Here is a 27849-nt window from a genome sequence, read left to right as displayed (position 1 = left end):
TACAAGTGTTACTAAATGTAGTAGTTTTAAGTCTTTTTTTATTTAAAAAAATACAAAAAAATTAGACTACTTTGAGTGACTGTTTTTATTAGTCTATCACAACAATCGATCCAGAACTATCTTACCACCCACAGATATGCAGCCACAGTATGCAGCATGCAGACATGCATCATGTTAGTCCAGCTTACGATGTGCCGATGCGACCACGATGCGATTTCTAACGTGTCACGCGTGGGTATACCATTGGCCCGTGTGTTTGTGGTAATCGGCAGCGGATCGGTCGCATCGCGGAGTTACTCGTAGTATAAATGCATTGCAGGCGTACGTACCTGGACGGAAGGACGTGTGTGCAACAATTGTAATCTTTTATTTGATAAACGTTCCATTGTAAAACATAAACACTCATTAACAGATATGTCGTTTTTCAGAAGAGCACTGCCTGTAGGAGCTATCATATTGGGTACAACTTTTGGAGGTGTTTCAGCGTATTTTGGCAGCAATATCGTCCGTTCACCAGTAGCGGCCGGTGGTGGCGACAACCCGCCGGGAGCTTCGGGGGCACAAGAGACCATGATACCGGTATTACCGAGAGATGACCTAGAACTTAAATTTGTTCAAATATTCTTCAGGCATGGTGCGAGGACCCCGCTCAATTCAATCCCAAATATTGAAGAGGTGAGTGATGATATCGACTGTAGAAGTACTATTGACGGCCCTACGACCTATCCATGTATAAATTAGTGGTTAATTTTGCAGAATTCACTGGACACTGCACTGATGACTGATGTGATCTGACCATGCTGATAAATGATAGTGCCCTGTAGTGTAGGCCTACTCTATGCTGCACTATGTCTGTCTTGTGAATTAACTCATGAATGTAAAACTCAAATGAGTCTATTTTCTGTCAGTCTTGTCAACTGGCAATGGTACTGCAACATATTTTTTAATGTATAAATGATGAACCATCTGCACATGCACTTGTATGTCTACAATATGTCAAGCTGTGCTTACTGAGTTGTCACCTCCAGTTTGTCATTACTGAATTGTTACTGCTGTTACACGAATTGATCTGGAAATTTTCAATTCAATTCGTTTATTTCCATTTCAATCACAATAAAAACAACATGAAGCATTCGGTGTTACAGATGAACATAAACGATAAACAACAATGACATGTAAAAGAAACCACAACAACAACATCAGAATTACAGTCATGAATTGTTCCAGAATACAAAAGGCAACAAGTAAAATGGAAAATGGTGTACACATAAAAAGCCAATAAGGCCTGTAGGCGCGCATACACCGTTGTTACAAATCGTGTAGAATTGGAATCAAACTTGCTTTCAAAAATCATAAATCAGTTTTATACAGAAGATACACAAAAGAACATCAGACACAAAAAACAAAAACAAAAACAAAAAACGAAATGAACATAGACAGAAGTATTAGATACATCAATGCAATCTTAATAAAAAGAAAAAGATGTCTTTTATACTGCTTCTTAAATAAATTATTATGTTGCTTATTATAATTATCTGGGTTAATAATTGCATTCCAAAAAACTGGTCCTGTATGACGAAGAGTTTGTTTTAATTTCGTACTAGGACATTTCCATTGATGAATTTTATTGCAGCTCCGTGTGTTATGAGTGTGTATGTTTGAATTTAATGTGAACATATTCATGATGTAAGGAGAGAGTGTATCTGTGTGGAAGCGTTGCATGAAAGAAATTATTTGAAGTTTATTTATATCGTGCAGCTTAAGCGTATTCAATCGTTTAAATAACTGAGAAGTGTGAGCTAAATATGAAGATTTTGTAACATTACGAATTGCTTTCTTTTGTAATTTGAATAACTTATCAAGTCTGGAATTAAAAGTGTTTCCCCATACAACATTACAATACAACAAATGAGGCAATATAAACGAATTGTAAAGAGAAAATAAAACAAAAGATGGCAATTCAAACTTTAAACGATTTAAAACACCTACAAACTGCGCAACTTTTCTGCATACATTTTCTATGTGTTCACGCCAGTCAATATTTTCATCCAGAATAATACCTAAAAACTGAACTGATTTACATCGAGTTATTGGCTTTCCATATATTTTTATGTCATTTGTGAATTGCACATTTCCCTTCTTCTTATGAAATAACATATAATTAGTTTTATCTACATTTAATGACAGTTTATTGCACTGAAACCATTTCACAATTTTAAACACATTTTTATTTACAATATCATATAAAATATCTATATTACTATGTGAAGCAAGGATAGTGGTGTCATCAGCATACAAAATGAAATCAAAATCAGGGCAAGAATTAACAATATCATTGATATAGAGTAAAAAAAGCAAAGGACCTAAAATCGACCCCTGTGGGACCCCGGTGCAAATCGTTTTAAAATCAGAAGAAACAGAATCAAAAATAGTATATTGCATTCTACCAGAGAGATAAGACTTAAACCACTTCAAACAAATACCTCTAATACCATAATACTCTAGTTTCTTTAATAAAATAAAATGGAAATAAATGTTCTATTGAATTGAATTGAATTGAATTGAATGTCAATAGGACTGAAGAGTTCTGAAAGAAAGGAAGAAGGTGAAGGAGAAAAAAGAAAGTGTTTAAGACTAAGAGATAAGTCAATTATGGTCTATGGATCAGAAGAAGAACTGATGATAATATATTTAGTCTTTGTAGACTAGTAATAGATTGTCTATTTAATTATACATTGTATAAAGTGCATTAGCCAAAGCCCCAAGGGGAAATATGGGCTCTCATGCAGTTTCAGAAATTAGAAAGCATATCAGGTTGAGAGAGAAATAAACTACAAAAAAAAAATTGTACAAAATGTTTCCTAACGTGTATCAGGTCTTTGCTGTGAATGAGCTACATCGACAACTTCACTGGATTACTGAAAGTGTCGATTTGGCATCAATTTTTGATAGCATCGCTGGGGAGGACCGTATATGATACACCCAGCTGTGGTCGATTCTAGTATGTAAATGATGCACTTGTTATGTTAAAACGTAGCACAATGGTTATCTATAGATCAACCACAGCTTTTTTTCTTCTTTTTTTTTTAAAAATACAGTCTTGTGTTAAATAATAAGCGATAACGCTGAATCAGCAGTTTCCATAATGGATCAATGCAATACTTCAAACTTCCATGAATGATTTGATACATTCATATTTTTTGCAAGTTTGATGCATCTGAACTTGAGATAGCAATTTGATACAAAACTTCATATTTAGCACCCACACACACAAATGCAAGTTCTAGCCCTGATTAGATGCATCTGAACTTGAGATAGCAATTTGATACAAAACTTCATATTTAGCACACACACACACACAAATGCAAGTTCTAGCCCTGGTTAGATGTATCTGAACTTGAGATAGCAATTTGATACAAAACTTCATATTTAGCACACACATAAATGCAAGTTCTAGCCCTGGTTAGAATGAAAGAAGAAGACAAGAAAAAGAAAAAAAAAAAGCAAAGAAAACATGAAATGTAATTAGAAAGGAAGAAAACAAACCGAGACAGAGACTGTAGGATAGAATACAAATACAAAGGTATGGCGGATGAGCAAAAAGATAATTGAAGCTGAAAGAAGAATAAACAGAGAACAGACAAAGGAAGAAGTGCTATGCTCCGCTGATTGAATTGATGGCACACTATATGCGCATTGCTATACAGTAGCACACTGAACAATTTATTGATAGGCCCTGTAGCATGGAGAATGATGTATTGTATGTTCTTTGAATATTCACAATATAATTTGAATTATAACCCTAACTGCTTGCATCACCATTGAATTCATCTGCTGGCAAGCCTTCTCTATGGGTCAGAACAATTACTGTCAACTTGATAAGTATTGCTCCGTCCTTGTACATGTAATTCCTGTTGTGTTACAATTACCTTTGTTTAGGACTGCGGCATCATTATATACTTGAGTTGGTCGTCTAACCGTTTTTACAGCCAAATTATGGACATGATTTGCCATTAAATGCTGATAAGATGGCTGACAGCTCAAAGCATTAAGCACATAAAGATTTAACCCTTTGCTTACCGGTACTAGAATTCTGTTGTGTCATGTACAAAATTTGTGGGAATTTCAGAAAGCCATAGGATCCAGGACAAACATGCACATACAACTTGGTTAGACTTCATACATGTCAACAATCATTCATTTAGAGTTGATGTTGATTGAAGTTGATTTCTGTGAGAGTATGAATTTAATGTGTGTTCAACTTACTGAAATACTGCTTGTATCACAATATTCAAAGGCATTTTCTGTTGTTGTTGCTTCACTGTGTCACTTGGCACTACACTGAAACAACTCAGTTTGCTTTCAGAGTGAAAGCTAGCTCCATGACATGTAGTGACAGTTGGCCCAACACCTGTCTGTCTTGTACTGAGAGTCTCTGAAATCATGAGATCACTGTTCTTGCATACTTTCCTTCTTGTTTGTTGTGGTTTTTAGAGGTAGCAAATCTAAAAAATACACTGAGAAAATTCATGGACTACAACACTGAAGGGAACAGTGAAGGAGTGAGGGAAGATGAGAAATTGATTTTAGTCATGAAAATGGACCAAAGATTGAAAATCAAAGGAAGATATTATGAAAGACAATAAGAAGGCATTCGCAGGTGAGAATTAACAGAGTCAGATTTTGCTTGGGCATTTTCTTTTTCTATTGTCTTGCCCATCCACATTGCAGCTAAAAAAAAAATAATACCACTTGTGTTTTACCTCTTACAGCATGGTGATGTATCTTACTCCAAGCATTTACTTGTTTATTTACTCATGCATTCCTTTGTTCATGGAACATTTTTGTTTTCCCTGTTCATTTTAAACTGCCATTTCATTAATACAAGTATTTTTATGTGCTCTGTGTACTTGCTCTTTTGATTCAACATATTTATTTATTTATGCATTCATTAATTCATTAATTCATTGTTCTGGTCTCAGGCATACTGGGATAAGAGCACCATCTTTGAAGGAGCATCAGGTCTATGTATCGACTACAACGTGTGCAATCTGGAAGGAGGGGAGCAGCCAGTGTGGCACACTGAGAATCACTACAGGAGGAGAACACTCAGGGCAAGTCTAATTAGCATCACCTTCTTTGTAAAAGACTATGTGCACAGTGTTTGCTTCATTCCGTAAGATACCTGTAGCAACCATCTCTTTTCAGTCAGATTGCATGACTTCTGAAATCGGAAATGTGGCTCATTCTTTTATTCATCTTTTATTAACAGCTTATCTAAAGTGATTCAAATTTTGCAATACATTGTCATTGTGATTTTTCAGAGTTCTTTAGATATTGTGTTTTCATGTTGGGAGTGTACTAGTAATGAATAGATCAATAGATAGATAGATAGATAGATAGATAGATCTTCTTGGTAGAGTGCTTTGTGATTTGATATTTTCATGATGGAATAACTGGTATGTATGCAATTAGAGATGAATAGATAACAATATAGAGAATATAGAGAACAATGTATAGATAGGTAGACATGTAGTTCTTTGTGATTCTGTGTTTTTATGCTGTCATAGCTGTATTATGCCAATAGGGATGAAGATAGATTTCCAGATAGATGAATATGTTGAGATAGAGATAGAAATATAGATAAATAGATGAATGTATTGAGAGAGAAATGAAAATAGAGATAGATACATAGATAGATAGATAGATAGATAGATAGAGAAAGGGGGAAAGGACTAGAGGGAATAAGAGTTAAGCAAGGAGAGAACTACTGCTGGTGCCTTATTCCTACCTAGTTAAATGGCATGCCTCATTTTGACCAGGTGTGTTGTCTTTCAGGGTGGGTCATATGGAGGTCAGCTGACAGCAAAGGGGATGAAGCAAGCCCACCTGCTTGGAACCAGCCTCAGGAAGCATTACATTGACAATCTTCACTTTTTACCCGCCGAATTTAGCCCGGAACTTGTCTAGTAAGTGTGAGCAGGCACCTAGTCTGCTTTCATGTCGTAACACTGTCTACCACTTTTCCCTCACCTTAGAATAACTTAACTGCTTTTGAAGCATGATACTAGTGAGAGACAAAGATAGTGTGTCATTGCAATCCCTGGCTGTAAAATAGCATAAAATGAAATAAATAAGGATGCTTCATGAACTTGTCTTGCATCTGATGAATATGCCTTTCTGCATTGATTAGATCTTTAAAATTCATTGTAATCTGTGTTTGCCAAGGAGGAGATGGTGTAATGCCGTATTGTGAAGTATGGTGGATTTATGAATTGTACTTGCTGTAGAAAAAATTTCCTCTGTTTTCAGAAATGGTTGTAAATGAATTTCATAATGACAAATATGCCAGAATCTGCTGTGATTGACTTGATTGAAAGTGCAGTTATTAATGTTGAATGTGTGGAGATTTTATTCCTATTTGCTGTTTCTTAATTTTCAAATGTTAGGATAGGTGAGATTTATTCTTGGATTGAAGATGTGTGCTTAATACCAAGAGCAAAAAAGAAGAAGGAAATGATACTTGGATTTTTGCTCCTTTTGTAGCACAAGATCGACAAACATCCACCGGACATTACAATCTCTGGGCTGCTTGTTGGGCGGTCTGTATGGCCAGGACATTGCATCCCAGAAAGGTGAGGCTTATATCCATGGTTAGAAAAAAATTGTATTTATGTGTTTGAAAACAGTTTTACAGCACAAGCAAAGAGGAGATAAAGTTCAATGTCAATGACTATCTTTGAATGTATGTGAAAAGCATTCCTCTGCAACAAAGTTAAAGAGTCTGGTCACAGGATTAAAAGTAGTGTGTTGTAATGTAAGTAATCTTTATTATGGCTGCCTTCAAAGCTTTAGTAAATCCTGATATATTCAAGGTTATTTAACCTAGGGAAATGGAATGGATTTTGTGAAGAAAAGACTAAATGTGTGTAGTATTGATTACATTCTTCTTGTCCAAAGATTCAGTTTTATTTACTGAACTTTGAAAGCAACGTTGGATATGTAGTAGACTTCATATGTATTATAGCAACAACAAACGAATTGTAATCTCTGGTACTGAAATCAAGATCTGTAATACCTGCAGTGACATATCCAGTGCTGTGAACCTCATTGCCAGCAACAAAATTCATCATTTTGTAGCCTGGTGTTGAATTCTAAATACCCGTAAGAAGTGTTTCATGTTGGTTTTACACATCTGCCAGATTTAATTGTATAAACTTTGACATACACTCTATGTCCCGTGGTTACCATGCTGATAGCATTCAATTTCATCCTTTAATAGTGACCAAGTGAAATGCATCCAATCCCAAATCAAATAAAAAATCACTGAATTTAAACTCAAATCAGCATGAATGCTTTAACTGCACTTATAGTCCTAAATAGAAGAAGTGTTTCATGTTGGTTTTACACCTCTGCCAAATTTAATTGTATAAACTTTGACGTACCTGGTACACTGTATGTCCCGTGGTTACCCTGATGATAAGCATTCAATTTCTTCCTTTAATAGTGACCAAGTGAAATGCATCCAATCCCAAATCAAATCAAAATCAAATCAGCATGAATGTTTCAACTGCACTTATAATCCCAAATCCCTCCAGTCGTATCCTACATCCAAAAATCTGTTTTATGTGCTCTGTGTACCCATCTATGTGCCCCTCCTTGCATAGACCCCGTTACCCTGTATGTGGCCGAATCATCCAAGGAGATCCTCTACCCGAACAGCGGAAACTGCAAGCAGTTGTCGCAGCACTACTCCTCCATATTCAAGGACATGTTCAGCGTTCCTGGAATCCGGCACGCGGTGGCCGTCATTGCGCCGCTCCTCAACTACAGCGAGGGGGAGACAAAAAAGCTAGACTTCATTCGTGTCAGAGATGACCTAACTGCCAGAATTGTAAGTTCATCAAATTCATTTACAGGAACTAAATGTAAAACCAGAAATATTTGCACCATGAAATTTTTGAAAATTGGACCCAACTGCCTTTTTTTTCTTTCTTTTTTTTTGCAGCATGAAACTTCTGCAAGTTGTTAACCATGAAAAAGAATAAGAGTGTACTACATGTACTACTAATACAGGGATTTGGTCAACTTTTGTGCACACTATACTTTCATGAATCTTGGCTCCTCGCAAAAGTAATGAAAGTTTCACGCATGTGATTTTTTTTTTTTTTTTACTGTATATAATACATCCATGCATGTTGACTTGTGTTGATTCATGATACCCTCAACATCACTTATGTGTGGCCACATGAATATCTAAATATATGCCATGTATTTTGTAATAACTTTTTTCTACTACTTTTCTTCAGATTACTTGGATAGGCCCACAAAAAAAGCTTTCCAAACCAAGATTCTGCCAGTATCAATACTGTCATCATCAGTCAATCATTGCTATAAAGTACTGATTGATTAACAAAAGGCATAGGAAGGCACCTTTCCCGAGGCTGAGCATAACTTGCATATTTCCATGTTTACTAATATAAATGACTTGTTCCATGCGGGAACCTGGTGCCCTGTATATAAACTTTATGGGCATTTCACTGGCAGAATCCTTGTTTGGAAGTTTTTTATTTTATTTTATTTTTTTTTTTTGTGTGTGGGCGTATCCAAGTAATCTGAAGAAAAATAGTAGAAGAATATTCTAAAATATATTGTTTGTATAACATACATATTACTTTTGTCACTTGCAAGTGATGATTAGGATATTATGAATTAATACAAGTTAACATGCATTTGCATTGCATAGTTCCTTTAATCCTTGGTAGAAAAAAACAACAACAAAATGTCATGGTAAAATGTATTACTGTATACGCCATATATTTCGCGAGTCTAAATTTTTGCAAATCGGGAATTCCTGATGATTTCGCGAGTGGTTAAATTCGCGATCGTGGAGTCCTGTACAGAACAGAGAAGTGTACACACGTACATCACATTCACATCGGGATCCGAGTCAATATTTTCGCGTGTCTTTAATTTCGCAAATAGCACCTGACTTGCGAAATTCGCGAAAATAAAAACCTCACGAAATAGTCTGTGTATACAGTAGTTTATTAAAAGAAACTGTGTATGGATTTCAAACTGACAGTCTGATTACAAAGCACTTGTTTGTAAAATGAATTGAAGTGGTAAATATATACTTTTTTCTTTTTTTTCTTTTTTCCTCCTGGATCAGCTATTTGTAACTATAAGGCTCACTTCCTTTTTCTCAGTGCAAGGATGAATTATCATTCTGGCACACCATGCATAGACCCGCTGAGCAATGATGTCATAGATATCTGTGAATGAAAACCAGTGTTTTGCTGACACTTTAAAGGGGTCTCACAGTAGCACTTTTCAGATCAGATTATCTTCAATATGCTTGTTGAATGGAGCTTTCTACTTTTTGTTTTGATGTTTTTTACTGCTTCTACAACATATTTAGTGCCTTTAGATATTCATCAATGGTAAAGAAGAAAGCAGTGATCAAATTTTAATCCCTGATGACTTTTTTTAAAATTATTATTAATAGATTGACATGTATAGAAGATTGAGGATCATATGAATATTGTCAGAATTGGTCAGCCTGGCATTTTCCATGGACTCGCATTTATGAATATTTTTGATGCAAATTCCAAATTCACCGAAAAAACAAAAATCACCATTTTGATATGATTTACCATGATAAACCGGGCATGATAAGTCTAGCGGTGAATTGCACTCAAACGTATCAACTGTACAAACCCTGAAGATAAACCAGCAAGCAAATCATGCCCATCTTACTGATGATATTTTCACTACTTTGTATAAGATTATTATCAAGATATGCCCAGTACTAGTCAAGGAAAATTGTGTGAGGCAGTTTACTGTTCATTATTTTCAATGCATATCACACTGCAGAGTGATTTTTAGCGTAATGTGTGAGGGAATTTGCCACATGTTATTGGTTGTTGTCAACCCCTTTTGTGGTGTAGTTTTTATGGAGCTCTCAGAATGGACTTTTGCCAAACAGGTGCAGTGACATGATTCTTACTCACTAAGATATAGAGTGCTGATCAGCTGTTCAGGTGAAGTTATGCAATCCCAGTTTATGTATGTATTTTCTAACCGTTGGCTCCACCCTTTCCATACAAACATCAGCTACTGTGTAGTAAGCTGAGACTTTTGCCACAAGGTCATCTTGTTTTTCTTTTACTGTGCAGTATCAATGGCAAAAGGAGGTTTGATCTGCCCTCCCCTTGCTGCCAGTAGATTTGCTTATTCTTTCATGTACTATATCATACTACTGAAACACATATACACACACACATACATACATACATACATACATGTACATACATGCATTTAAATACATACATTTATTTATATACATGTACATACATACATATGCATTTACATACATTCATTCATACACAAACATACATACTCTAAAAGTGGATATTTCCATTTGCTTAACTTTTTGCAATGGGCCACTTCAGTAAACTTCACATTATATTGATAATTTCATGAATGAGGGTACCTTTGAACATATCACAAAATACTGTAAGAGTGGATATTTTCGCGTTACTAATTTTTCGCGCTCAGCTGGTTAAGAAGGATGTTTTTAATTCTGCGGAATCAAGACATTAACTACTGGAACATTATGGTGAGCAAAAATATTTGCGTGCTTTTACTTTTGCGCTAGCATGTGGTTGCGAGAAATGGGGGAAAATTTCAACACTGCAAAAATGTCCACTTCTACAGTAGTCCACATTCACAGGACATACAATGTGCATTCATTCATACCAATGCGATCAGTGGCTTATGAAGTCAGACCCTTGCCATATTTTGACAAAGGACAATCAACACCTCACTGCTGTTTTGCTTTCTTCACTGATCAAAACAGGTTGTCTGAAACTAGCTGTCTAGGAGTAGGGATTATGTAATCCAATCAGTCCCTATTGTATCAATGGTCTTTGAGCAGGACTGTTACTTTATTACACTCGAGGTGGGATTTTGCTTTGCAGGACTGAATCAAAGGAAAGTTCTATCCAGATATCATGTTGCTTTGTATGAAAACAGAAAAATTAGAGAAGTAGTTTGTTGAAAATGTGGGGGAAAAAGGCAGACACACAAACAGGGCTTGATTATACTAACTTTTTTGTCTGGTGGCCCATTCGGGCCAATAAAGTCTTTACATATCTGAACTGTTTATGGCCCGAAACAGAAATGTAGTGGCCCAAAATAAAAGGAAACATAAGAATCAATTTTAATTTTAGTTGCTCAATTGGGCAATGCGGAGAGAGCCTTTTTTGAAAGTTTGGTGGCCTGACATCAATTTTTGGTGGCCCTAGGCCCACTGGGTCACCAGTAATAATAGGGAGCTTTAGATTTTAGATGCGCGGACGTTCAAAGAGAAAAAAACACGATCTGAGCGTGCGCAGTAGCGCGGATCAAGTTACTGCGCACACTCAGATCATGTTTTTTTCTCTTTGAACGTCCGCGCGTCTAAAATCTAAAGCTCCCTAATGTTGAGCCCTGATAAAAGAAGTTAAAGATTGTCAAAGTTTAAGAGAGGAAGACAAATTGTCAACTCTGTGTGATCTAGGTGTTGACCAGCTACATGTCTTCATGGGGTTTGTATAAGAAAATTTACAAATCACATGAGAAAAAATTTTCTTCAGACCTGCTCTTGGTAAGGCCAAAAAAAAAAAAATTGTTGCATTGGCGTAACCCGCCCGACCCTAAAAATTCCGCCGACCCCATGCTTTATTTTTTATTTTTTTGCTATCGATATCAAATATCTTGTTGATTGCGATCGCGATCACACAAACCCGGAAGTGGAAATGGCTCTGGGGATATCGGATGTACGAGGGAGAGATCTAGCGCCTCGCATAAGCCTTCCTTGATCAGTACGTCATCTGTTTCCAACACGGACACGTACTCTAACAAGATTTATTCAGTGTATACATAGCATTCAGACTGCGATGTATTGTGCACAGTTTTGCCATAGGTTTCTTGTGTGGAGAACTTACACGAATCTGTATATGTGGGACTGTAATAGAGATCGCCGTGTGCGATGAAAAGATCGTACATATGGGTCAATTTGCATCTATCTTATCTAAGTCAAAATAGTAAAATATGAAGTGAAAACATTCAGGATAGGGATTTCAACATCTTTAAATTCTGTGAAGGGGTATAATTCCAGTAATATCGGCCTCATAAATGATTTGTAGAATAGATGAACACAGCACATTCGGTGCAGCAGTTGTAACTGTTTACTGAGCTGAGCACGAGTTTTACACGTAAAATGCAGGTAGCAAAAAAAAAAAAAAAAAAAAATCCGCCCGACCGACCCTATTTGAAAATCTCATGTTACGCCAATGCAACAATTTTTTTTTTTGGCCTAATTGGAGTGATATGTTTTTGGTTGTCCTCCTGAGCAGATAAATTATGTTCTGAACTTTTCACGTACACCTGTATTTTCATGCATTGCTACCTGTCAGACATTTGCGCTTATTAATTTTAGCAGTTGTGAGGGCCTGATAACTTCACCTTTCACAAAATAAGAATTATGAGAATGAGTTACAACATACAACATTACTAGTACACATACTGGATGTTTTTATGAGGTGATTCCCTGTTCATAAAAAAGTAGTGTGTTCTGCACTCGAAGTACCGTACGAGCACATTGGTATGTATGTTAAAATCACTGCAAAATTTTCAGCTCGTACAGTGCCTCAAAGTTTAAGTTAGAATATCCAAACTTGACCTACATTGTACAGTACCTTGTAGTTTAACCCGTTGAAGGCTAGTCTCAAGTATTTTGTGGCTGGGGTAAATGGGAAATGGGTGTAACTAGTATAGGAAAATTAGTCCATCTTCAGCGGGTTAAGGTAGAGCATCCAAACTTGACCTACCTACAGGTATTTTGGAAGTTAGCCAGCCCTCACAGGTGTAACAATGTGCCTCAGTCCAAAAGGAGACCTTGGTGACAGAATAGGGATTATAGGGGATTAATTTGTCAGTCATCTCTATTCATTGACAGTTAGTGTCCAGACATCTGAAGCAATTGTCAAAGAAAGCACTCCAGGGAATTTGCCCATCGCAGACAAAGCATTTTAAGGGTTAATCTCATGTGATAGTATTTTATTCAGTAGCAAAGGTTGAATGAAATAAAGTGAACTCGTGTATGACTGTGTACATGCAGTAGTAATAGAAGTGGGTAAACCGAACTCATGAATATGATGGTGGAGTAGTATACCACATAAGTGAGTAGAGACTAAATCCTCCATGTACTGTTTTGTTTTGTTTTGTTTTGTTTTTGTTTTGTTTTTGTTTTTTGTTTTGTTTTGATTTGTTTGTTTGTTTGTTTGTTTGTTTGTTTTTCTGTAGTGAACTAATTGGGTAAGCTTTGTAGAACTCTCTTGTCATTTGCAATTAAAAAGAAATTGTCTTGTCCTGATATCCAGGAACATGATGTTGACGTGCCCACCTATCTACTCCCAGTCCTGGACCTCATCGACAGGTCTGCGATAGTTCTCTGCAGACACCTGATAGAGGGCGGTAATGCCCTCAGCAAGGACATCATTCGAATTTCAGCGGGACCCACGATGCACTATCTCACACAAACGCTCGATGCAGTCTGCAAGAAAGAAATGTGAGTATGAATTGCCACAATATAACATTATGATTTTAGTATTGTTCTCCTAAATGGAAAGTCCACTCTGTGGTCAAGTTGACCGTAGTAAGGAGAGAAATAGTACATAACTATGACCGTAAAAGTTTCATAATATAAAAGCCATAGCTATTAGATTTTGAAGTACACTACGTTTTTCAGCAGCAGGGGCAGCAATAGCTAAACATATGTGCATATATATTACCTAGACAAGGCAATGATTTCACTGGTGCACAATTCTCTTCTCATTGGTTTGTTTATAAGAACGTTTTGAAATCATTCTTTTTGTCAGTAATAGATGAACTAAGTACCTTGTATACTGTTATTGGGAGAATTCTAGAATTTAGAGCCAGTGGAATGAAACACAGATGTAGGACTTTCACTTTCATTGTATTAAACAGTATGAATTATTAAACAAAATAATTATTTTTATTTTTATTTTTATTTTTTGCTTTGATTGTTTTAATGTTATGTATGATTTGTTTTTGAAAATCAAAAAAAAAAAAAAAATAATAATAATAGGATATGTGATATCCTTTTAAACCTGCTTGCATATTTGCACACCATGGGGGATTTATATAATGGTGTGTGCTTTCTAAATTTACGTGTTGTATGTACATACTCTAGCCTGCCCTGATATGATTTTTATGTACTAAAGCATGTGTCAGGGTTTCTGTTTGTCTGTCTTGTGTGTGTGTGTGTGTGTGTGTGTGTGTGTGTGTGTAGTTGTGTGTGGCTGTATGCAATATGGCCACTACATTCTGCCATAGCATATAGGTCAGAGACTAAACCTGTGAAAAGATGTAACTTCCATTGCATGAGCAACACTGACAGACATGCTTCCGTGTAGGATTTGACTTTTGAGTGACATGCATGTGTACCAGTGTATTTGTGACTTGCCATTCAATAAGTTCTACTGTCTTGGTAGCATGATTTCTCCAGTCTTGTATTTTACCTTATAAGGGAGTTTTCTGGTGAATTTAACTTTTGTGCATGACCAGAGAACAAAGCATTTTCCATAACAACCCAAAAGTTTGTCCAATCTTGTCTTTTGTAAAAAAAAAACAAAAAAAAACAAAAAAAAAAAAACTAATTTTATGGCTTACAGTTGTACATTTCAGATTTGATGACAGTTGTAGCTCCAGCTCAAATTCTGTTTGTATTTCTTGTTGATTTGTAGTAACTGAAACATTGTCTGACAAAGTGTGACTGAAATATCTTGTAGATCAAAAGTGTGGTAGAGTTATCAAATGCAATTTATTTTTGATGTCACAGGTCAAAGGGCAATGCCATTTTGAGGATTAATGTATTGCTTGAATTCTGTGAAGAATGTTCTTTAATTTCAAGAATAATATTACCAGAGAATAGAAAATGAAAAGATAAAAATTGGCATGCAAAAATCAAATTGTTCCACAAAATGACCTCTTTCTGATTGCAGTGAAAATCTAGCACCAAAATGGTTGATAAAATGTTTGGATTGAAGTCGATGGCACACAAGAATAGTTCAATTCTGAGGGCAGTCACAGCTGATGCAAACTGTAGCAGCGCTAAAATACAGCACGGTAATATTAGGCGGCATTCTGTCTTTATGTTTGTGACATTGCTCTGGGTGCGGTGTAACATGAGCTGGAAAAGGAGCTTAGAGGAATATGTAACATTTCCAGTTATCTCCTCACATCCCTTCTTGAAGATGTATGGTGCACATGTAACTTGAAATGTGAACCAAATTACACCTTGCGAAAAAACAATGGGCAAAAGTTAGAAATACATGGCAGATTTTTTTTTTTTTTTAGGGAGACTGCAACCTTTCGCTGTCATTTTATTTTGATAACGAGGGAGCAGTAACTGAGTGAAACTGTGCCTACACGACCTTAAACAGAGCCACCGCATGCTAACGGGCAGGAAATTCCCAAAGTGAACAATTACCTGTTGCAACCAAAGTACTTCCTAGGGACCTAGATCATCTGATAACGGGGAGTTAAGAAGAGGAAAAAAAGTGAAAGTGCAACTGAGTTACTCTGATGTTTACTGAAAAGCTGTTCATCAATATATAGAAAAAAATCATGCCCTTTGTGTTTCTCTTTCCATACCTTTTTTAAAGATCTGTAGCAACATTATCTAATTAGAAAATGAAAAATCATTAGTAACAGCAACATCTACAGTATCTTTTATTGCAAACAGGAACATAAGAGGAAATCATTTCTTCATTATAAGTGTAATACTTCGTTGCATTTTTTTTTAAGTATCACTGATTTTCTTCTTCAACACAGTTCTTCTTTCCTTTGGAAGAAAACATTTCTGACATATCTCTTTAACATTTGTGAAATAATGGGCATTTTAAGAAATTTTACAAATATATTTAAGTCCTGTCTTATTAAAGTCAAAAGCTGTTTGCATTTATTCTTGTAGGATCACCACTTCAAATTTCCCATGATGCTCTGTACAGATAGGTTGTCAGTGTTGTCAATGGCAAAACGACAAGGTCAAGCCAGCTTCCTGCAACATCTAGTGTTACAGTAGGGTTGCCATTGGGTCGTCAATAATCATACTTGAACAATATGACCCGAATTCACAAAGGTGGTACAATCTTGTCCATGGTTTAAACCATGGACAAAGACCGTAGTTTTGTATGGGGCTTCAAGTGTCGCATGGCCTATTTCGTAACAAAATGGTCATTTCATTACAAAATGTTGTCATTTTGTTACGAAATGACAGATTTTGTAACAAAATAGGCCATGCGACACTTGGCACCCCATACAAAACTATGGTCTTTGTCCATGGTTTAAACCATAGACAAGATTGTACCACCTTCATGAATTCGGGCCTATGAGTTCTAACCTTACAAAAAAAAAAAATGCTCCCCATGCAAAGGCTAGCTGTGCATGCATGAAGCACAGCCACCACTTCTGCAGCAGGCAAAACTTCGTAAACACGGATGTCACCGTCCAGCTGTGCTAATGATACAATATGAATTATGCCTCATTTTCCGCTCCATGCACCAGTTCCCTTGTATGAAAAACTTATTTTGCTACTTTACTTCATGGTGTTCACATACTTATGATTGTCTCCATCACCTCCATATTTCCCCCTTTGTTGTTGTTGTTGTTGTGTGTGAAAATTTATTCTCATTTGTTTTATGCAATGATTCTTCATGATAATTTGTTTCAGTGCCTCGTAGAGTATGGTATCTCTGTATAATGAATGTCCATTTCTCGTTTCAGCTGAAAACACAAATAAAATTTACATAATGTGTAGAATTAGGATCAGCATGTGGGATTAAAAAGGTTTTTCTGTATAAGAAGAGGGCATTTTGTGTCATTGATGTGGATTCAGGCTTTGGATTTGTTTCATTTGTTGTTGCCATGGTGAGATATTCCCAGATTCAGGGGATGATTGCAGTCAGGAAAGAGTGGAGTAGGCTTCTTCACTGGATTTAGTAAGATTTAAAGGGGAAGTCCAGTCCAAATATAAGTTAACCTGATAAAAAAAGAGTAAAATCTTATGAGCTCAACGATAAGAATTTAACTGAAATTGAGTGAAAAATAAGGAAGTTGTGACATTTTGAAGTTTTGCTAATTTTTGCAAAACAGTTCTTGTACAGTGGGTATGAATATGCAAATGAGTGAGCTAACCATGTCATAACCTCACAATTTTCCATTGATCGTGTACAAAATAATGACAAAAATTCATTGTTTCTGTCATTGAAGTCTGAAACGTGATGTTATTCCTGGTTGAATAACTTCAGAATAGTGATCAGTTAGATATACCAGGATTTGAGCCTTGAGCATAATTACGTTTGAATGAAAAACTGGAAATTTCACAATTTTATGTACAAACTATATGACAATTTGACCATTTACATGATATTGACCGTCCAAGAACTGTCTCCTGAAAAATAGCGAAACTTCAAAATGTCATAAATTCCCTATTTTATGTCCGATTTTGATCAATATTTTACTGTTGAACTTGTAATATTTTACTCTTTCTTACCAGATTAACTTATATTTGGACTGGATTTTCCCTTAAAGTTTCGCACCAGTCGAGTTTCTGTGAAATTCCACAGACAAAAGATATTTGATACTGATATTTAAAGCATTTTTCTGACAAGGAGGACCCTTCTTTATGTGAGACATTGCAAGTGTGTTAGCTTCTTAATGCAGTAATTTGTATCCACTTTTACTCCAGGAGGCAGATTCATATGTGTAATGCACTTTTCAGTAGATAAGGGTAGTTTGTTTGGTGTGTTTGACTCATTTTCTGTGCGAGTTGGATGCAAGATTTTGAATCCACAGTTCATCCACAGATTTTGAATCCACACAAGATTTTGAATCCCTTCTGTATGTGAGACATCGCAAGTGTGTTAGCTTCTTAATTCAATATTTTGTATCCATTTTTACTCCAGTAGGCAAATTTATATATAGTGTAATGCACTTTTCAGTAGATAAGGGTGGTTTGTTTAGTGTGTTTGACTCATTTTCTGTGCAAGCTGGATGCAGTATCTTGAATCCACAATTGAAACTTGGCACAGTTATGAAACTGGCATTTACCACTCTCTGTTCCAGTTGCTATGCCTGTGAACAGTCTCCTGTGTTACTGTGAATTACAGCAACACTCCAACCATAGATTTTTAAAAAAAAGTTCATTTTCATATATATTCTTTTGGTGCTATTGAAGCAGATACCATGAAGGTTAGGCGTTACACTGTTTGGTCACAATGAGCAGGGCTATTCAGCGTTTAGAAGAGCAATTGTGTAGCATTTTCAACCTCTTTTCATGTGCTATGGATAGTGGCTAGAGCATTGTTACCTTGTCTGGTGTGCATAACCTTGTCCTGTTCTGTAGTACAGAATATTAGTTAAGCAAGTCATCTTTGTATGAACAATGATCTAATAATAACTTCTAATCTACCCCAATATGAATAATGATTAATTGAATGAATAGCAGATGAAATGAATGAATGAATGAATGAATGAGTAAAGGGAATGAATCAATGAAATGACATGCTTTGATGTGTGAAGCATTGGCAAGAGAATAAAATAATTTCAGAGTTTATCATTTTTCAAAACAGGGGTATCAGTCCCAATTATGTAATATGCAAATTAGATGAAATGATTATGTCACTGCCTAATAACCATTTTATCAGTTTGAAGAAGAATGTTATGAAAGTTTTTTCTTAACTTCTGACCAAGTGTTTAAACCATTCTCCATCAATAAAAAGTCAGTGGTGCAAACTTGAATTAACTTCAGAAAGAAAAGTGTTAGGAGTTGTGTGATATTTTCTATTCAAGTTCATTTCATAAAGTGAGTCTCGTGAAGATTTCAGTTTAAGCTGACAAAAGACCATTATAATGATGTGTCTTCCTTGCAGCAGTGATTGTGTTTGACATTAGTGTTTCATGAAAATATTAACTTACAATGTATAATTTCCCCAATTTTATTGAAACTGTCACAATTTAATCTGTTTTTACGTTATTTTCAGTGTCATTTTGAACATAATGTAGAGTTTCTTCCATGAGGAAGAACCATCTATACCCAACCTAATTTAATGTCATATGTTGGTTTTGCTAAATCTTGATTTGCCTTTTTTGTTTGATGAATTCATCTATAAATTGAGATTTCACAAATTGAACCAACTATGAAATACACATTATAAGTAGATGACCTATTCATGTAAAATGGAAAGGATTCAATTAGGACCACATGTACAGACAGGATCTATTCTTTATTCATTTTAATCTTGATTATGTGTGACAATATCTTAACCGTCCTCAACGGGCTGAGATGACACATATGAATCAATGAGTTGAAAAGCCAAATGATGATATTAATCAATATTTTGGAGGTACCCGGTACTTAGAAATAGGATAGGATTTTGTACAGTGGTGGGAGACCATGTAGTATCATAAAACCAATTTTTATTTGATGGGTAAGTCTTTAAAGTACTTCTGAAACACTTGATCTCGTGATTTTTTCCCTCTTGGGAATAATCTGATGAAAGAGTGATAAGGTTTGTGTTGTGGAGGAATTCACGACAGTTGCTCAAAATCGTGTGAAATAGATAAGTCATGTTTGTCTTTCTAGCTTTCCAAAGACAATCTCCCCCAGGGCAAGGCTAAAGATGTTTCATGTAAACATAAATCCACACTAGAAATAGTATGTTCCAAATTTTCAGAACTGTTATCCTATGAGAACTAGATTTTTCTTTTGATGGGACTGAAATGTTTCACTTCCCAACCCCTCTGGGTCTGCAAATGTCAATGTGCAAATCATGATGCATGATTTGAAACTGTGCTGATACACAATCCATCTTTATGAAGGAGTTCCAGTAGGATTTTTTATTTTGTCTTATGTGCAGGCCTTTTGGGATTTGATTCCACAAAGGTCAAAAATGTGATTTAACATTGATATTTGTAATGTATGTATCACTTTCTGATGGTTTATAAACTGTATGTTTATGGCATATATGTCTTGTCATGTGATAATTTGAAATGTTTGATGGTCATTATCAACAAATTTAAACATGTTGTTCAGTATACAATTGTATATATTTTTTTGGGGGGATGTTTATGATGATGATGATGCAGCCATGAAAAGGACAGATTAATGATTAGATTAGCACTAGCTTGTTTAAGTTTTGCAATCTTCACATAATAGATTTAAAAGCAAGTTTGGATTGCTGAATTCAAGAAGTCACTCACCTGTACAGAGTAAGGTACTTGACATTTGTATACATGTATAGGCCTACTTTATTGTTTTGTTTGTTTGTTTGTTTTTTTATTGTTCTATAGTCCACATTTCAACAAATAGATAAATCATAAACATAACAATACAAAAGCATGGATGAATTGTCAAAATATTACTTGATATTTGTGATCCATCGCTTGCTTGTTCAAAGGCATTGTCCTGTTTAGTGTGTATGGGGGTATATGTGGGAATTACTCTGATTTCCTTTGTTTCAAAAGTTAAGCCATGTCTTTTCTCTCTAGTGATAACTCACTGGGGCAAGTGAAATTCAGATTTAGTTTCCAGGAAGTAAAGTTTGCTTGCCCCTAGTGACTTGACAGCTAGTAGTTGTCTTTCTGTAACCCATTGAGGACGGTTTGATTTTGCTACAACACGCATCTCCCATAGACACCTGCCCGAGGATACTCGGGACTTGTCCTCAATGGGTTAACATCTGTCAAAAAATGACAATGCAGGCACAATCCAGAAGTCAGTTTCATCTTGATTGACCTTGCATTAGTAGGCCTAAATCTTGTAATTTCCAAGGATTACTAAACTGAGGAATACAGCTCACAAATTTAGTTTCCCCATATGACTGTGTAACATATTATGTCATTTAGCCCTTACAGTGCTATGTTTGCCAATTGGCACGCACACTAGAGGGCTCTCTCCAACAGTTGGCATCGGTATCTGAAATATTATTGTCAATGACTGAAATTATCTAATCCCTCTAATCTCTATTGTATCACTGTGACCTTCTTATTGGACTGAGGCACATTGCTACACCTACAATGTGTGGACTTGCTAACATTACAACTAGGTCAAAGTTTGCGTTGATGCTGAATGCAGATTTTTTTTTTTTTTTTTTTTAAGAATGGCAAGTTAAACTAGATGCCTGCGCACATAAAGGGTTAAGAAAGATGTGATAGCATGTCTCATCTTACAAATATTTTGATGAAAAGTGTCAGTCTGTCAACTGGAATTCAGTCTTCAGAGCTACGTATATCTCTCGGCAGCGATGACCAGCCTATTAGAGAGTTGTTGTTTCTGCAAGGAGTTGTTCCCATAGCGATCGGTCACTGTGTTGTGGTTTCCACAAGAATCGGTTCCCATAGCAATTTGTCACTTCCTCACCACGTATCACTCTGGAAAGAATCATTGCAGCGTCTTTCATCCAGTCCTGTTTGCAGAGATAATATCTAGCATGATTCAAGTCAAACAATATATATATTCTGCCATGCTCACCTGAAGACAGGCTATAACAATGTTTCAAAGGTTGGGTGGGATAGTCTATATATCATTTTCAGAAATTCTATATGGGATGACTCTCACTCACAGTCATATTAAAGTGCAAAGCAACTTTTCAAGTTTTGAAGCAGGCTACTTTGCTATTAATGTGAATGTATATATTTATATATATCGTCGCCGGTCACACGAACCGACGAATCACTCGATTTTGGGTCAAATTTTCGATTTTGAGATTTTCAATCATTTCGATAGTAGATATTCCATACTACATATTCTGAAATTCTCAGTGTGTAATTCGGTGTAATTTCTACGTAGTTAACACTTTTGTAGAAGTATGTAATTCCATTTGTGAAAATTATTTGTTTTCCCCATAGACGCGTGTGTTAAGCAATCAGGCGATTCGACGCAAGTCAATGCGCACTGATTCGTCGGTTCGGTGACCGCGCGTACGCGCGGTCACCGAACCGACGAATCAGTGCGCATTGACTTGCGTGTAATTTTTGAGATTCAACAGTTCATTGACCGCGCGCACAGTGCGGGTACTATGTAATACATGTGTTGACAATGACAACGCTCAATGTACATGTACATATGGACACACATGGAAAATGACAATGTTCTTTGCAGACCGAAAATACATGCATGCAGCTCTTTGACGATTTCCCGCTTATTTGTTAACAATACAATTTCGATAAAAACTTCCCAAGTTAGAGCAAGAATTGAAGTCTGATGTACTACAAAAATAATGGGAAATTATAGACATGAAAGTGTAGCAACCATAAGTCAAAAATGAGGTAACTTCAAACGCGATTTTCTCGAATTGTCATTCTTACGCAAACCTGAGGGATTCATCGGTTCGTGTGACCGGATGATATATATATATATATATATATATATATATATATATATATATATATATATAATATATATATCAAATCAATCATATTCATGCTGTTGAAGTTAGTCAACCAATACACATTTACTTGGTAAGCCTGCATCTATAGATGATTTAACCTTTGTTTGTGGGTGCCAGTTGAACCGTGGGAAACTGTGATACTTCAGAAGCAACAGGTTAATGAAGGGTGAATTTACCCCCAAACATTATTATATTAATTCAGTAAATGAAGAAAAATGACTACAACACTTCTGTGAGTTGAAGGATAGCCAGACAATAAATCCACTTAAAAGTTTAAATGTTCAAAATTTGGGTTAAATCCATATGCCCTCTTTGCTGTGTGAGAAGGCTACAACAATTTGTGATGTCACACTTGTGAAATGATTATGAAGAATATATATGGAGAATAAATAAGATAGTATAATTTAACATGTGTATGAGTGGATGAGTATTAGGCAAGTTTTATTCATTCCTATGTTCATTATGCTTATTTTTGTGGACGTTTGTTGCCATGGCCATATTTTCCCCCAAGCTCTCACAACCTCTGCCTCACTCACGCAATGTCACCACTCTGACCACAATTCATGTCTTTTTCTTCTGTTAGCTCTTACAAACTGCACCTGAATTCATGCCATGACACCATTCTTACCACAATTCATGTTTTCCCCAATTAGTATTAACTCTTACAAACTCTACTTGAATTCATGCCATGACACCATTCTCATCACAATTTGTGTCTTTTTACTCTGTTAGGTCTTACAAACTTCACCTGAATTCGTGCCATGACACCATTCTCACCACAATTCTTGTCTTTTTCCTCTATCAGCTTTTACAAACTCCACCTGAACTCACTCATGCAATGTCACCACTCTCATCACAATTCATGTCTTTTTCCTCTATCAGCTCCTACAAGCTCCACCTGAATTCGTGCCATGACACCACTCTGATGACCATCCTCCTGGCCTTGGATGCGTACGATGATGTCTGGCCACCTTTGACAGCGGCGGTGATCTTTGAACTCTACCAGGACAAGAAGGGAAAGTCTTACGTCAGGGCAGTGTACCAGGGAAAGGTCAGTTTCTCTTTGTCAGTCCTTTGTCCTGAGACCAGGGCCCTATTTTATAAAAAAATATACTATAAAACGAGGTATGTTCACGTACATTTTAATTTCATGAATTTCGCGAGCGGCAACATTCATGAAATTAAAATGCACACAAAAGTTCTTGCCTACACAATAAGCATTGGATGCCAGTGGTAGGTCGCGAAATTTTTATGCTGCAAGAAAGACTGTCGGCTCCAATTCGCAAAATTTTCATGCCACGAATATATCATGTTTTACAGTAATTGGTTATAAATTTCCTTACTACACAGGCTGCCATAGACTTACCCTGGAAATCAACTCTATAATCAATTATACTTGCACTCTTTTCTTTTAAAGCTCTCTCTCTCTTCTTTTTTTTAGCTCATGTATACCTAGTGCATACTACAAAACCAGAAACACTTGCGGCATGAAACGTTCATGAATTGGGGGCGACGGCCAATTTCGCAGCAATACACAACTATCAGGAATCGGCGACTAGCATTCAATGCATAGTGTAGATAGAAATTTCATGTATGCATTGTAGTCTCACGAATCTTGATTCACAAAATTCGTGAAAGTGTCATGGGTGCGAAAATTCATGGTTTAACAATATATTTCCCATCTGGCAATTCTTTGTTCTTTGTAGGGATCTGCCCATCTTTTTAGCAATCTGTTTCTAGCTACTAGCTAGTTTGTCATCTGCACCAACCATCTGTCTATATACAAATGATGCTCAGGACAGAGTGGATTGGTGAGAATTGGATGCGCGAGTTTAACTATTGAACTGTTTAAACCCACGAGCACAGCAAGTGGGTTTTAGACTGTTCCAAAGTTAAACAAGAGCATCCAATTCTCACTGATTCACAAGATAGGTCTGTGCATCATTTGTGTTATAAAATGATCCTGTAAATTCATGAAATGCAACCTTTTTCCCCATCATGCGTCCGGTACACCTACAACACTAGAATCTATAGTATACAAGACTTGCCATGCGTTTGGATTTTACCGGACACATGGCTCAGTGTGGATCAGTAAAAATCAATGTATGACAATTGACCAATCAGTTTGCAGAGATTCTAAGGCCCATTTCATAATTCATTTTCTTATATCTTATGCATGTATTTCTGTCTAACTGCTTCTGTGTATGCCTTTCCTTTACTTATTCTAATGTTGACACTGTAAGAATATACATGTACTTTATTTTTGCTGTGTGCAAATGCGACATGGAACTTCCACAAAAACTTAAGTGTGTGAATGTTTTGCTTATTGGTTTTACATTTTTGTTATGCCTCCGCCACGAAGTGGTGCCGGAGGCATTATGTTTTCGGGTTGTGCGTCCGTCCGTCCTTCCGTCCGTCCGTCCGTCCGTCCGTCCTTCCGTCCGTCCTTCCGTCCGTCCGTCCGTCCGTCCGTAATGAATTTTGTGGACAAGGTAACTATCGAAACCTGTTGAGGTATCCCAATGAAACTTGGCATGTATGTGTATTAGGGGGTGAAGTTGTGCCTATCAACTTTTGGGTGCACATGCTCAAGGTCAAAGGTCAAAAGGTCAAGGTCAAATATATAAAATTTCACTATTTCCACCATATCTAGTGAATGCCTGAAGATATTTTCTTGAAACTTAGTGTATACATGTATTACCCAATTGAGATTCTTTGGTGAAAGTTTGGGTCATGAGGTCAAAGGTCAAAGGTCAAAAGGTCAGGGTCAAATACATAAAATTTCACTATTTCCACCATATCTATTGAATGCCTGAAGAGATTTTCTTGAAACTTAGTGTATACATGTATTACCCAATTAAGATTCTCTGGTGAAAGTTTGGGTCATGAGGTCAAAGGTCAAAGGTCAAAAGGTCAGGGTCAAATACATAAAATTTCACTGTTTCCACCATATCTATTGAATGCCTGAAGAGATTTTCTTGAAACTTAGTGTATACATGTATTACCCAATTAAGATTCTCTGGTGAAAGTTTGAGTCATGAGGTCAAAGGTCAAAGGTCAAAAGGTAAAATAAAAATATTAAAACTTCTTTTTTTTCTCTGTACCTTGGAAAATTGTTCAAGGTATCTTCATGGAACATAGTATATACATGTACTGACTGGAAGTGATTATCTAGAGAATGTAGGGTTCATGGGGTCAAAGGTCAGGGGTCAAAGGTCAAGTGCAAGACTTCAAAATTTTACTATTACCCTCATATTTATGCAATGCCAGCAGGGTTATTTTTTTACACTTGGTGTATGCGTGTGTAACCTAATAGAAATTCTCTGGAAAGTTTTTTTTTTTCCCTTTTTGCCTCAAAGGTCAAAAGGTCAAAGATCAGGTGAAAGTGCTGAACTAACTTTTTCCTCCATATCTCGGAAGTGGCTCAAGTTACCTTGAAACTTAGTACATATTATGCATGTTCTACCTGAAAGTAATTATCTTATGAATTTTAGGGTCAAGGGCCAGATGAAAATGGTAACAATTTACTATTCCATTCAGAAATTGCACTTTTTCTCCACACCTGTACCTTGAAAATTACTCAATGCCTAAATGTATGAATGGGTCAAAGTCAAGTTAAAGTCCTTAAATCCCTAGATACATGCTCTCCTATTCATCCAATTAAACCTACGTCAAGGAAGGTGAACATTCAACACATTTGTGACAAACTTGTCATTCCAATATTTTACCAATTTTGTGAAAATGTAATCACACAGTGTCCACATGTACTATCTAGACCTATTGGGAAAATCATGCATTATGGCGGAGGCATACCAGTCGCCAAAGCGACATTTCTAGTTATTTGTATTTTTTTTCCATGTTGGCTAGTTCTGTAGCATAAGTGAAATTGCTGTCATAATGCAGACCAGTTTCTGCTTACCGTAGTATGTGCTGCCAAAACCCTTTTCCGCTGTGGCGGAGATGAGCTGCTTTGAGCACTTACTCAATTGTTGTTACTACAGTTGAACCTCTCTTATCCGGCCTCCCTTTATCCGGATCTCTCTATTATACGGACGCAATCTCGCCGTGATTTTTGTTTTAATAATTACGGGAGGAAAGGGGGATTCCTAACTCCTTGAGAACTCCTACACAAACACACATTAATTACATATTACTTCGAACATGATTAACATACATTACATCAAATTTCCTTCCAAATTGCTTACCTTCAGACATTTTAACATCCCCAAACATCCCCGAATGTAACAACGAAAGGTTGCAGTATACACATTACTACATTTGGTACTACAATTCGCTACATCAGTACATGTGTATGTATATGTATCGTGTATAAAGCATTGAGTCTCCCGTATCCGGCCAAATCCCTTATCCGGATGAGCCCCGGTCCCGACTTGTCCGGATACGAGAGGTTCAACTGTATTTGCTAAATTAAAAACACATGTAATTCATCTTACCTGACCAAGCGTGTAAAATTAATCACACGAAAATTTCCGCTTGTACAGAATAAAAATACGCTAATGCATTTCTTCATCTAACATCATGTCTCCCTTGCCTGCCTAGCTGTTATCCCACCATTCATTACCTTGTATGAATTAACCAGGAAGTTTCATCAAATGTTGGCCTACATTGTGGATAAAGCCATATTGTGAATGCAGGTCTCAATGGATGTCTGTGTGGATATGTGTAATAGCGCCCCCTTGTGGCATCCTTACTTCATTCAAAGTCAAGATCTGTATGAAGGACTTCTGTGTAAATGAATTCTTTTATGTGTACATTTAACATGTTATTATTTTTTCCATTGGATTCTCTCTCTCTCACTTTTCTCCCATTCTCCTTTTTCTATTATTATATCAATTTCTGTCTATCCTCCCCAAACCATGTTTACTATCAAGCATGTTTGCAGTGAGCTAGAAAATAAAGATGAAGATCAAAGTAACTCGTACAGCAAACAGGTTGCCTATTAAAACTTTTCAAGTCAGCTGCCTGTGGCATCTTTGACATGGTATCTACTCTGCAAAGGATCAATAATAATAACCAATCTAAGATTTTTGTCTATCAAGATAAAGTCTGTTGATTTCTGTTTTTCATATCACTATGATATTTATCTTAGTGTGTATGTCTATCAGTCTGTCTTTAGTTTACTTGTGTTGATGCTGGCTGCATTTATCTCAGCTCTGTTGAATTATAACAATTTGTCCTTGCCCCATAGGAGCTGAAGATGTTCAAATCTGGCAAGACACTCTTGCCGTTGGAGAAGTTCAGAGAGCTGATAGCCCCCGTGTCGTACACAAACGAAGACTACGTCGATGCATGCAAACTGAGCCATTGA

At 36.4% G+C, this 27849-nt stretch overlaps 1 protein-coding gene across 1 annotated transcript; it reads left to right on the top strand.

The window, feature by feature from the left end:
• Positions 1-330: 330 nt before the first annotated feature.
• Positions 331-27849, top strand: LOC140237885 (lysophosphatidic acid phosphatase type 6-like). The gene is made up of 8 exons (XM_072317817.1): positions 331-675; positions 4983-5114; positions 5839-5969; positions 6547-6635; positions 7668-7894; positions 13428-13615; positions 23403-23571; positions 27730-27849. Exons 1-8 carry the CDS (start codon positions 415-417, stop codon positions 27847-27849), a joined length of 1317 nt encoding a protein of 438 aa, XP_072173918.1. The 5' UTR covers positions 331-414.

This window comes from Diadema setosum, chromosome 14, assembly GCF_964275005.1.
Source record: "Diadema setosum chromosome 14, eeDiaSeto1, whole genome shotgun sequence".
Lineage (NCBI taxonomy): Eukaryota > Metazoa > Echinodermata > Echinoidea > Diadematoida > Diadematidae > Diadema > Diadema setosum.
This window is presented reverse-complemented; position numbering and strand designations above follow the sequence as displayed.

Excerpts from the sequence above, each read along its gene's own strand:
- LOC140237885 (XM_072317817.1), top strand. The coding sequence starts at position 415 with ATGTCGTTTTTCAGAAGAGCACTGCCTGTAGGAGCTATCATATTGGGT. Across the intron at positions 6,636-7,667 it reads GGACATTGCATCCCAGAAAG|ACCCCGTTACCCTGTATGTG; the intron begins GTGAGGCTTATA and ends CTCCTTGCATAG. Across the intron at positions 7,895-13,427 it reads ATGACCTAACTGCCAGAATT|GAACATGATGTTGACGTGCC; the intron begins GTAAGTTCATCA and ends CCTGATATCCAG.